General features: G+C 36.8%; 1 protein-coding gene across 6 annotated transcripts in view; it reads right to left on the reverse strand.

Annotated features, from left to right (window-relative positions):
- LOC127442429 (receptor-type tyrosine-protein phosphatase F) overlaps positions 1 to 13255 on the reverse strand; it is a 301235-nt gene that overhangs the window by 179731 nt on the left and 108249 nt on the right. For all 6 annotated transcript variants that reach the window (XM_051700458.1, XM_051700457.1, XM_051700461.1 and 3 more), the window contains exon 2: positions 5406 to 5569. In XM_051700458.1, coding sequence (XP_051556418.1) covers positions 5406 to 5502 — 97 coding nt within the window. In that variant the 5' untranslated portion in view covers positions 5503 to 5569. The remainder of the gene's footprint in view (positions 1 to 5405; positions 5570 to 13255) is intronic.

The raw sequence follows: 13255 nt of genomic DNA on the forward strand, positions 1-13255 counted from the left end.
CTTCCCAAAGAACTGAATTATCCACAACCTTCTTGCTATTAGAGAGCTAGTGAATTATAGTACAGAAAGGATCAATATATATGGACAGATGGCTGTGGACTGCCTCTTTCAACATACAGGAGACCAAGTGCATGAGAAAAATTCCAGTACGGCTAAAAAAGTTGTTTAACAAATACAGCTAAATCAGATAAATGCAACACGACTTGAAGAAACTTGAAGAAACCTTGTTCTGTTTTTAGCTGTATGCTTGAGAAGTGTTGTGTGTGTGAAGGCCTGGAATTCCTGTGATACATTATACAGTACAACACTCAAGTATAGTTCAAGACATATACATTTCACCACATACAGTCACTGTACATTTTTGTTCATGTCTTGATACAAGTTAGCATCTCCTATGTGTCATGTCAGAACAGTTTCAAAGATTTCTTCTTAAAAAACAAATTGAATGATTTAAGACTGTTATGTAAACTCTAGACCCCTTTCAAGCAAGTTGGGCAGCTTTGTATATCACATATGAAACATATCCACTCAAGCAGGATTCAAGGAAGAGCCCGCACTCTCCTAGAAGCAACTAGCTACTGTGCAATCGGAGCAATCCTGCTTCTTTGAACATTCAGCCTAAGAATAAGAATCTGACTTATTTTTTTATTTATTTTTTTCCGTCTGATTTAGGTGGGATATATTACCATGGGGATCAACAATCAAAACGCTCCACCCTGTAGATTTGGCTCCACTGCCCTATAATTCTGACAGTGGCAAAGCCAGTTCTGTCATGTTTAGCAACTCAACCCTCACTGATTACAGACAACAACATAAAAAGCCCATTTGTGGTAGTCAATATTTTAACCTCCATCCTATTTTTAGAGTTTTATTTGTTTTGAACTTCAAGGAAGTATTTATATCCGAGGGATGCCACCAAAATGCAGCATCGGGTTTGAAATATTGTGCCTGAAATCCGGTGCATAGCCTAACCTAAAGCAAAGCTCCTAGAGACCTGTTTTCAACTTGTCAACACCACCTACGGCAGCAAGTCGAGCATGTGATGACACTAATGAGGGTGCAGTGTTAATTTGCTGGGCAAGAACAAGGTCAAAACTGAACAAAAGACATGTCCATTATAGCAATAAGCAAAATGGGGTAATGTTTCTTTACCATTCTTTTTCCAGGAAGTTTTACCAACTAGAAATTTCAAACTAGATTTTTTACATTTCTAAAAAAAAAAAGACAAAAATGCAAGTTCCTGTGCAAAACTCTCCGGCATAATGCTATTTATTTATTTTTATTAATGTGTTCTTTTTGTGGTTCCTAAGGTGTTCTGGTTTGTTAGGTGGTTGCTCAGTAACCCGAGTCAAATGAGCCCTATTCAGGTCCCTAGATATGGCTCAAGTCTCCTTTTCAATTGAACGAAATGATCTGGGTTCCGAGTTTAGCACAATGAACAGCATTTGTGACAATGTTGATTACCATCCAAAATAATTTAAACTTGTTTTTTGTTCACAAAAAAAAAAAAAAAAAAAAAAAGAAGCAACAATTGCGATTACAGTAAGGCACTTACAATTAGGGATGTGCGCTATGACTAATTTGCCTGTTGTTTAAACTGAAGTTTTGTAACCGACTAGTCAACTAGTCTAAAGAGAAACCAACCTTCAGAAAACAGTAAAAAAAAAAAAAAAAAAAAAAAAAAAAAAAAAATATATATATATATATATATATATATATATATATATATATATATATATATATATATATATATATGTTTTTATGCGACCCATTTAAAATACTTAATCTATTCCAAATCCGATGCTAAATTCCACTGAAGGGGCATTTATCTGCGACATGCTCACCTTGAATTATGATCATTGTACATTAAATATAGAACATGACACAGATTCACTGAATCAACGTTTGCGAATATTTAATAGACATATTTATTGAAAACAATTGAATGAATAGTGCAGGATCAATGGAACAACCATTAAAAGCCTGTTCTAAACGGAAATCACCAAGTAAAAGTTACTTAACATATTAAAACAGTCAGGACATTGTTGAAAATAATTAACAGGTAGACTAAGCCAAATCTATGAGAGGAAAAAATGCGCTGAAAAGTTGTGCGTATTTCACGACGTGCAGTCGTGCATTAGCCCTTGATCTAATATGACAGCTGTTCGGTAAAGAACGTTAACCAATAACAGTTACGATGTTAAAAAAAAAAAAAAAAAGCTATAGGATAGAATAAAATAGGCCTGTGATGCAGCCTACTATAAACCTAATGTATTCTAAACATGACGTGCACACAGAACAAAAGATAGTTTAACCTGTTAAGCAGTCGGCACCTCGTTGAAAATAGCCTTCTTAATCAGCAGATTAAAGAAATGGCATACCTAGTCTAAAACAGTTATTTTCTAGGCTACTTAAAAGCATAATTTTTTGATGAGTAAAATTAACACGTCGACATGGTCCAGTGAAAGATGGGACTTGACTCACCTGAGGCGTCTAACCTGTGCTTGAAAAAGCCTGCACAGCAGAAAAATAACATACAAGCATGCACAGATTTAAAGAAGACTCAAATGTGAAAACATCCATAGGGACTTTCAAACATTTGGAAAGCCGATTCCCGCACCACCGTAGTGATTTCATTACTACTTTGCTGAGTTTGCTTATCTAATGAGAGGACATTTTCCTGCGCGCGCCGCAAGAGAGAGGGAAGCACGCGCAGCCTAAGGTGAAATTAAACTCTGTATCTGCTCCAGATATCCTCTTTTTTATTCTATTCTATTCTATTTAAAATATGTAACATTATTATGACAGTAATTTAAGTGCAGCCTCTGTAAAAAAATATAAAGCCAAACGTAAATGTGTAAAAATTATTATCAGTTTAATGGGGGGAAATATTAACCGACTAGTAATTCCAGTGTCGACTAGCAGCATCTAAACCATTTAGTCGACTAGTCTCGCACATCCCCACTTACAATGGAAGTAAATATGGCCAGTACATAAACATAAAAATACAAACTGTTTCAAAAGTATAGCCACAAGACATAAACATCATCTTAACATGATTTTAGTGTGATAAAATCAGGGACTTACCGGTGTTAAAGCGCTTACCAGATAATAGGGTTTACAGGTGATACGTTTTCATAACAACGAAGCTGTAATAATGGACATACATTAACACAGATAAGATTAGTAAGCAATTCTATCCCACTAAATTAAGTAACACATAGGGCAGGGTACTGATACAGATTTTCTAATTCGATTCCGATTCGATTTCAATTCATATTTCAGTTATAATGTCCCCTTGCTTACATTTGAAATAAATTCTCTCTCAGCTAATGATGTTAATTATACAGGGGACCTTCTGACTAGATACATTATGAAAATACTAAGTTCATTTAATTATGTTTAATTCATTTATTATCACTTTGGTCACATTTTAGCTTTTTAAAAATGAACAAATCAATGTATTCAATCAATAAATATGATATTATATTGCATAAATCTGATTTTGTTGCATGTTTATTGTTTAATTTCATAATTTGTACTATTTACCTGTATTTACATTGATTTGTTGAACATGTGCTAAAAACCGGTACTGTCTCTTTAAGAAAACCTGTAAAGAGCATCTGTAGATGAGCGCATGTTAACAAGAGAGATTCGAATGGCTTTATCTAATCCGTGCTATGCGTGATAAGTATTAAATGTTTCTTCATTTTTGATCAACAACAGATTGTAAAGAACAGAAAAAAGAAAAAAGAAAAGAAAAAAACATTATTCAATGACAAATGGGTTGCGTGGGCCTCGTCTTTGGGCACACATTACACGGAACAACTATTACTCTCAACACACAGTGAAAGCATCTCGCTGCTGAATACTCCACCACCATACTCCACAATTACTGGGAAGTAAAATCTAAACATTTACCAGCCAGTTGCTAAATATATACATTGTAGTAGCATAGCGCAAAATTTGGTTTCAAATGCGAGTGAAGATCGCGATGCATCGGGAAATCAATATTTTTACCCACCCCTATTAAACACGTATAATGTTTATGTCTTGTGGCTATACTTTTGAAACAGTGTTTTTTAATATTATGAACTGGCCCCATTCACTTCCAAAGCTTTCCTAAGTGCCTTACAGCAACTGTGATTTAAACGAGGGACAAATCTTTTTTATTTATTTTTTGGTAATCAATATTAATGGCAAAAAGCATTGAAACAGAACTGAGGAAGTAGATCTGCATAGTGTTATACCATTCCCTTTCATTGATTTAAAAACAACAGCAACGTTTCAGTCAAAATTATAATTTTGATCGAATCATAATCAACATTATGCCAAAAATTCTGTCAACTGAGCTTAACTTTTATTGCACCTGATTTTGCACCTCCAGCCAAAAATCATAAGTCTATTTGCTTCAAAAAAAGAAATTGTACGCTTTTCCTCAAGCCACACAATTTGAAGTATGATCATAGCACAAACTATGCAGGAGTTATGTGCTTAAATTCAATACTTAGGGTAAGGCATTTGTTTAAATCCCTAACGCTAAGTATAAGCATTTGTAATAGTGATGCTTCCCTTAGCAAGCACTAAAAAATGAGAATTTCACATCAAATTATTCACCTGAAAATAAAAGATTGATTTAATAAGATGTTCTGGATTTGAAAGAGTTGAAATAATAAAGTGATTTTTCAAGTAGCTGGAAATACAGACAGGATTAATTTGCATCTAAGATCTTTTTGAAAAAGACATCTTCAAGATAGCACAGGCAATATTTTGAATCACAAAGGCTTCCTGACTTTGAAAGTGGCAAAAGGAGTCAAGAAGAGAAACTTCATGGTTACACTCACGTTGCTGCCTCCTCTGAATTACTTGAGAGATTTAAAGGTTAAATGCGGTGTGTGAAAGGGAAAGACAATGAGCAAGCCGGTGCTAGAGAAAAGCCTAATGGAATTACAGCAGCCTTGTGACAGTGGCGCAGATGGGTCACATGGTGAATTAAATGGCTCTCTGACCCGTGCCAAAACTGATCCTTGACCTTCACTCTACCCATGGCACCCGCAACATCGCAATGTCACTCATGGCACATCTTAGGAACCCGAACACTCATTCACAAGGACAATGAAGCACAGTGGCCCACACAGTGCGATATTGCGCTGCTCTTTGAATCACAGCAACGTCAAAACGCATCGCTCATCTAAGCTTGTGTACACCAAAGAAAGTTGAAAAAGGTGAACAGACATGGGGGGTTAGGGAGCAGCGAGCACTTTGTTTGAATTTCGGGTTCATTTCTGCGAGTGAAACAGTGTGTTCATCCATGCTTGCAAACAATTCCACAACGTGATGCACTTCCAATTTCACAAGGTACAGGCTCAGGAAAAATGACTAGTCAGCTAAAATGTTGTACTTACTGTCTGCCTGAGAGGAGAACTGCACACAGCTCAGCAGTAGCAGAAGAAGCAGCCCGATAGGCAGGAGGGGTACTGACGGGCAAATATTAGGCACCATGTTCCAGGTTGGCACTGCTCCCCCACTGGTCCCTGCTCTGCTCTCTTACGCAATCATAGACTAAAACCTAAAAAACACACAGACAATCATACATTTCAGCATTTTATTCAAGGTCGTACACTTAAAGGGATAGTAAATACTGACAGAATTTTCATTTTGGGGTAAACTATCCCTTCAAAACATAACCAACATATGTACAAAGTGAGATGTGGGTATGATGAATAGAGTGGTCCGCCCAGGGGCAACAATGTTAATGAGGTAAGCAAACGCTCTTTTATCAAAGTATACTAAACCTGTAATCTGCTGCCGGCTAGCTAAATGTCAAAAGGACATGAGAGAATTGGGAATTCCTAATAGTCAGCTGCAACTAAAGGTGCCCATTAAGATTCTAAAGTGGCCCTACACAGATGGCTTCAGATCTCCTGAAGTGTATCGGTATTACTGTATAGCCACACACACACTCACACAATTCAGTTCCCTAAGGAAGAATGCTGGTTTAAAGCTGATGTAATTTCTGTGACACTAGCGCCACCAGAATTGAATTGCAAAAATAAAAATAAGCAGTTTTCAGAACAGCTTTCTGAAAACGCCCCTCATCTGCTGTTGCTTAAACAGTCAGATAGTCCAACCCCCAACACATGCCATTGGTTGAGTAATGTTGTTGGGGTGGCCTAAGCAGGTCGCTCAAAACAAACACAGGACATTTTATCTGCCACAAAGACAGTGTGTTTACAGTTTTTGAGAAAATGTGAATGGCTTACTTATAGTTGTCTCTGCATATTAAGCTGGGATATAAGAAAGTATTTTAACCAGGGACTAAAAACGAAATGTTTTTATATTCGGTTTGTTCTGAGCAGAAACTACTTTTTTGTTCCGATTCCGGCATTCCGCAGCCTTCTTTCTAAATGGTAACCAGTTAGAATGAAATAAAAGAACGGTTAATAATGTCCTTTTTAAAATGACAGTAAACTGTGCTAAGAGTGGGCGATAAACCATTTGCTGTGTTGCCAGATCTCACAAGAGAAACAAAAAACTTGGCCTGAACAAACAAGCCCAAAATAAGGGACTTGCCTTGCCCAAAATAAGTGATTCCATTGTTTTCCCATGAGGGGAAATGAATTATATAAACCGAGCATGTACACAGTAGTTATTACATACATGTCAAAAACGTCTTCAGCATGTCACAGAAGCTTTCATCCATAACGCGCAGTAAGGCAAAGAAATGTGTGATGTATTTTTTTGGGCAACAGGAAGTGGTTTAATTCCGAAAATGTACTGTAATGAACCTTTTGGTCTTTGGTTTCATGAAAAAATGATCTGTTGTTATCTGTTGTTAACCGGTTACCAGCATTTAAAAACAAAGTTTTCACTCCGGAACAATTGAAAGGGTCTTCGTTCCCGTTTTCAGTTACGTTCTGCAAAAAATTTAGTTTGTTTTCCGTTTTCATTTTTGAACCGTTTTTAGTGCCTGATTTAACACCGAAAAAGTTACTGACTTCAGCTTTAAATCAGTGCTCTTAATACAGGCATTATCAGTGCTCTTAATATATGCCTGTGCTATATTATACCACGAAAATGTGTGTTTACACACTTTTAAATGCAGTCTACATTAATCAATCGCGAGAATCAAAGTAACCACATGTACATTTTTGACAAAATGTTGCCTTATGAGAACACATTTCTTAACTCTTGCTGTGATTGTCATGACAAAGGCAAAGTTTATGATGGCTGCTCATTTAAGCTCCAGTGCACAAAAAAAATCCACCGCTGCAAATGATGAGTACAACTGGATTCCATTGAAGCGTTCAGATTTTCATTCCTTTACCAGCAATATTTTGTCATTTTTTAAATATTAATCTCAGGGTGGGCTAAAAGAAGACTTGTGCTCTGCCCATCACCAATAAGCATGGCTCAGACTCTCTAGAACTACAATACCCATCACGCGCTCACTACAATGCCCATCATGCACACACATACTACAACTTCACTGAACATCTCTAGTAAGCCTCCCACTCTCAAGAACTACAATGCCCATCATGCCCCTCCTTGAAATTTGCACACTTTTACTCCTGATTTATTATAATACAGGGAAAGGAGAGGTGTATAAAAAGCAATGCGTCACATATTTAAAAAAATCCAATATTCCAATATTATGGTCTAAAAAAAAAATATTGTGTTACTCAAAAAAGTAATCTGATAACGTAGTTACTTTTATCGCATTACCCCAACACTGAACCCAACGGCATGTATTTTTCACATTACAGTTATTATAATTTTGCAGGAAAATGTGTTTAATTATTCAGAAAATGATGTTACCACCCCAAAACAAAATCTTAAAATAAACTTAAAATAATAAAACCTAACCCTCATTTCTGAGATAAGAAATTGTAAGATTTTGAGAGATTTACCCAAACACTCTTTTTTGAAGTCTTTAAAGAATTCTTCAGATCATTTGAAGGCAGAATTCCTTGGCTCTTAAGGATTGCACAGCAAATTCTACTCAGGTGTGGAGTCTACTACACCCTCCTGACAATCTGCCTGCATCCCTGACTCTGGTTGAATGGCTGGTGATCTACCAGCACTCTGAGGGTGTTTACATGACTAATCATTCTATACAGGAGAGCCACTCACCACGACAACACTATTAGACTAACTCCTGCTAAAGAAAACACTTGAACCTGACAAAGCCAAGTCTGAAATCACCATGACGTCAACGTTCTCACTTGTCTGATCTTGCCCGCACAATAATTTAGACGGTGTGGGTGGCCAGTGGCTTTATTAAGCAAGATTATGAATGAGAGAAAAAACAAAGGCTCCAGTATCTCTCAGGATGAGGAATATTCTACTCTGCCTTTCACTTGAGGAGGTGTTGACTTGCCTATTACTCGCATGTTGATTGCGATGCATGTCGGATGTGCGCAGATACGCCTGGCTTTTGGCTGCCGTGTCTGTAAGACGTGCCAAAAGAAACAATGAAGAAACAAGAGATCTTAACTGGGTCGTATTAAAAAAGCGTGTGGTTTATTTTTCATACAAAAATATTTTGTTAATATTTCCTGACAAGACTTGTACGATAAAATAACAAGAGCCGACATACACGTTGAGTCAGAGCTCAGCTATACCAAAAGACCTGCAGGCGTTTCACTACTGTGACAATCTGTCTCGTAACAAGTCTTCACTACCTTTGGAGGCATTAAAAAAAAAAAAAAAGAGCAGTTTTTGTATGATTTAGGTTAAGGAAAAAGCAAATAAGAGCATTATGGTTCTGAGCTTGACCTACATTTTGAAAAAGGCAGTAGGATTAGCCAACTTCTCTACATTTTAAAGAGATACTACAAAAATGAAAACCAGTCATTTAAAACCTGCCTGCCAATCATGGGCCTCTTATGCCACACCTGAATGTTTGCTCGGGCTGGAGTTACTGAGAAAATGAGTAAATAAACTGATGAGAGCACAATAGCAGAGTGAACATGTTCATCAGGTGAGATTTACCTAAGGAGCATTGATATTTCGCAATAAATGCAGAACAAACAGCAATCAATCTCATGACGCTGTTGAAAAGTCAGGGCTTAAATTCTGAAAACTGGGTTACTAGTATAGATTACTAAAATTTAGTCTGCTTTCAGTATAAATCCTGAGGATTAATAAGGATTATGACCTGAATAAAGATCATCACTGGACAAATGCCACTCGCAATTATTCGCGTGCATCTTGGACCATGTGAGATATTTATTAAATAATGACATTTCAATTATTCTTAAGCACAGGTATATGCACAGGTATATTAACATAATTATTTGCAACACTGCAGAAAAACAAGTATTCATGTCCAAGACTTTCTCAATACATTTTCCTGGTCTTACTGTGAGTTTTATCAGTGCACTTTATTCTAAAGAGATAAAAAAAGAAAAGAAAAAAAAAAAAGTTGACTCAAAACATTGAGTATGTTTATATAAACTCTAAAAGTTTCAATTTCAGTCAGGCTAAAACATTAATTCATCTTTAAAAAAATACATGGACTGATGAAAAACAAGGAATGGCAAACTTTTTAAAAAGTCATCAAAATGCTAGAAGTTTTATAGCTTTATACAAAAGGTCAAAAGGAAAATGTCTACGTCACTTCCTCAACTGACGTCCTTACTTCAAATATTCTATTATGTAATGGACTCTTATTCAAGAGTCCACTGGTGACAAACACTTTAACCACTTATGTATAACAAATCAGATGCACCCAGTGTTGGTAAATTATCCTCAGGAGCCAATGGTAAGTTGTATCAAGTCATTATTCAACAGGTCAAACCTTGACAAGCGATTGTCCATTGTGACATGCTAATACAGCATCTTAACTAAGAGAAGCTTCATTACCCTCGTCTCTCTAGACAACCTCATCAGTGCGAACGTGCTGAGAATCTCATCTTAAGCTCACTGTGTTCCTAGCAGCAAGGAAAAATAAACACTTCTCTCTATGTCACTCTTAAGGCTCATCTCCTTCCAACCACTCTGCCGCCAGTGATTGCTTTTCCCTTAATAGCCCATCCAGATTAAAGACAACGATCTATGGTGGGGCCTTGTGTAGACAACCTTATTGACATCTTTAGGGAAGATAAAGTTGAGTCCTTCCAACAAGGCCTGTGTGGGAAAAGATTATCCAACGCCATAAACAGTGGATCGGGGCTCTTGGTTTGAGCCGGTCTGTGAATCATGCTTTGGTGGTGTTGTTCAAGTTTAATCTGTCATAGTTTGACAAGTATATAAAAGAAATGACCACAAGAGCAAGTCTCTGATAACTTTGAGAGTGAACAAAGGGAAGGAAATCATGTGGGAGACCGTTTCTCTTGATATAACGATCTGTACTGCCTAACAACAATGTGCTAGAGTTCTACTGCCCTGCTCACAGGCTTTCTGATATATGATTATTTTCATTGGTAAAGTGGAAATGTCTATCAAACCTAATTTAAGATAGCTTTTAGGGCAAGAAACCAAAATAAGGCAAAACAGCAACAAAAATAAAAATATTTTTACATTTTCTGCAGAAAATGTGAGTCCCTGTAAAACTGGATGGTGGCTAGGGCATTGCTACGTGGTTGCTTACTTGACCAAGTCTAAAGAACCCACCACCAAAACTCTATCATATTCCTTCCTTCAATGCAAGTCTGCAGGAGTTTGTCCACCTGTTTTTTCGTCCGCCAGGCACAAATGGTGAGGAACAAGTTACACAACAAATTGTACTAGGCTACTTCAAAGTAAGGGTTTGTAAAAGTAAACAATAGTAATATTGATGCTTGCCTTAACAACCAGCATTAATATTCAAAATGGCTGAATATTTAAGATCTTTACCGCTAGATTATTCCAGATTTATTGGTATCCACGTCATTTTGCATGACATTTTACCTCTTTACTGAGCTCCATTGTCAGTTATTTGTTTACATTAAACTATTTGGCCCTCAAGCACAGTCCAATGGAATATATTATGACTCATCTGAAATATGAATAGGGCCTTGAGTATTGACATGCCAGCAGTTCACATGAAACACAATGAGATTAGATGGCTAAACTCTCATCTGTGACTGAATGACCAATCGTGAGCGTGCAATTTCCCCCTGGCCCTTCCCATCATGGCCCGAACCTGCAATCATTTTTGACTCATAGATGTATGGCATCAGATGTAGTGACAGCTCAGTCATTTATTCAGTATGAACACCAATAAAAAGAACCAAGAGCTCTCTGAATAACCCATAACTAGGATATTTACTTTCATATTTTGAAGATTACTGAAAGGCTTCCCGTTCTATCCTGTAGTCACAAATCAATTGCAGCATAATTCAGTAGAAATAAGATGTACTACAAAACACAGAGAAAACGCATATGCATACTGGAGAACTACTTGAGGTGGAATTTTTTTTATTGAATTATTATTGACATTGCAGCATAAAGCAAAGATATAAATGAATTGTGCCAAGCAGTGCACTTGAAGTGGTTTGGGTGGGTTGGTGGGGGCATTTACTTATCTAATGACAAAGCCAAATATAATCTACACATTGTCCTGAAGAGAAGAAAAATAAAGGTAATGTTGGAGATCAGAAATGTAGGCTATTGTAAGCAGCATCAACCTGAAATTTACTCAAATCGAAGTATGATTTATCTGAGGCCCTGGGCTCCACTTTAACCTCCATTTACATGTTAAGCTACAAGTATACCAAGAGTCAATGAGTCAACTACACATCTTGACATACATCAGGAAATTCTTGCCTTTACACCATATAAAGTTTGCATGGAATTTTGGGCAATTCTAAACCTGGAGTTGAACACAAAAAGCGTTCACCACCTTGTACCTAAATTACGAGTAGACAGCACTATGTACACAACAAAGACACAATGCCCCTGAATGCCTCCCCAACAGCCTGTTAAGTTTACCCTCAGCTATGAGCGCCATCATTAGCACTTGATCCACACACAAACAAACCGAAGACATGTCAACAGAGACCTGTGTCACCTGAATCAATACTGCCTGAGATTGGATAAGCACACACTGACAATAAACACTACAGTTGAACATAATACCTTTTAAAATTTTAGGTTGTTTTCATGGAAGAAAACAATGACGCAGATAATATTATGGCACAATTAGGGGTGTCTTCTTGTACAGATACTGAAGATGCTGGAATGTCCTAAGCCCAAGATAAGACTGAACATTAAGTGCTTTTGTTATCTGTAATGGGTGAATCTCACAAAACCTGTCAAGAAAGTTTGAAGATCATAATTCACTGCAAAATCAACAGAAATAAATTATACTGGGCTTAAAGAAAATCAAGCTTATTTATAGGATTATTATTATTATTATTATTATTATTGCATTTTCTAATTTCTAATTGTGAAATGTGACAATGCAAACAATTATAGTGGTCCTACAAATAGGCTTAAGTTTACTAGTGGTAAACACAATAGTTATCACAAACTAACACTGGGCAATACTTTTACAGCATTTATACATCTTGGTTAATTTCTACATATAATTTTTTTTTTTTATTAAAAGTTGTATACATTTAGATTAATTAATGCATTATGAACTAACTTGAGCAAACATTTAACAATAGTGTTACCATTTTTTACCCATTCATTTCAATGTGACCTGGACTTGTTTTCATCATCATGGTCAATGTATTAAAATATTCCTTGAGTGAAGCAAGTCATTGTAGAAGATCAGACAAGCAGTCCTTGAAGCAGGACTCTCACCACTTGAAAGAGATATTTTACTTGTGAGGAGTCATCAATACCAAGCCCTCAATCACTGTTGAAGGCACAGTGTGAAAGCGAGAGCCGCAAACTCAAACAGCTATCTGAAAACTAAGACCCAATCAATCTTCAGACAAGTGACTCTAAAGAGAGCAATAGAGACTGGCATAAAGCCTGATGTCAACACTTCAACTAAAAATACATGTGGATTTTTTTGGCAGGATATATGGCTTCTTTAAGACTCTAGTCTTGCCCTGAAACATGATTTTTGTAAAGGCTCAGGTGGGGAAAGAATTATATTCACAATGCTGCTTTTCTTGTCATGGTTTGATAAAGAATGCTCCTGATTATGTGAACTTCCTCTGCTTGAGTGTAAGGGTGGCAAGAACCATTGTGTCCTTAGTCCTTCACCACATTAAGACAAAGATGGGATTAACTTCAGGAAGCCTGTTAGCATACATTGCACCAGTTTTCAGAAGGGGGAACATTCTGAAGGATGAAAATGGGTGGGTCGCCCAAC

Source organism: Myxocyprinus asiaticus, chromosome 6, assembly GCF_019703515.2.
Source record: "Myxocyprinus asiaticus isolate MX2 ecotype Aquarium Trade chromosome 6, UBuf_Myxa_2, whole genome shotgun sequence".
NCBI classification, from domain to species: domain Eukaryota; kingdom Metazoa; phylum Chordata; class Actinopteri; order Cypriniformes; family Catostomidae; genus Myxocyprinus; species Myxocyprinus asiaticus.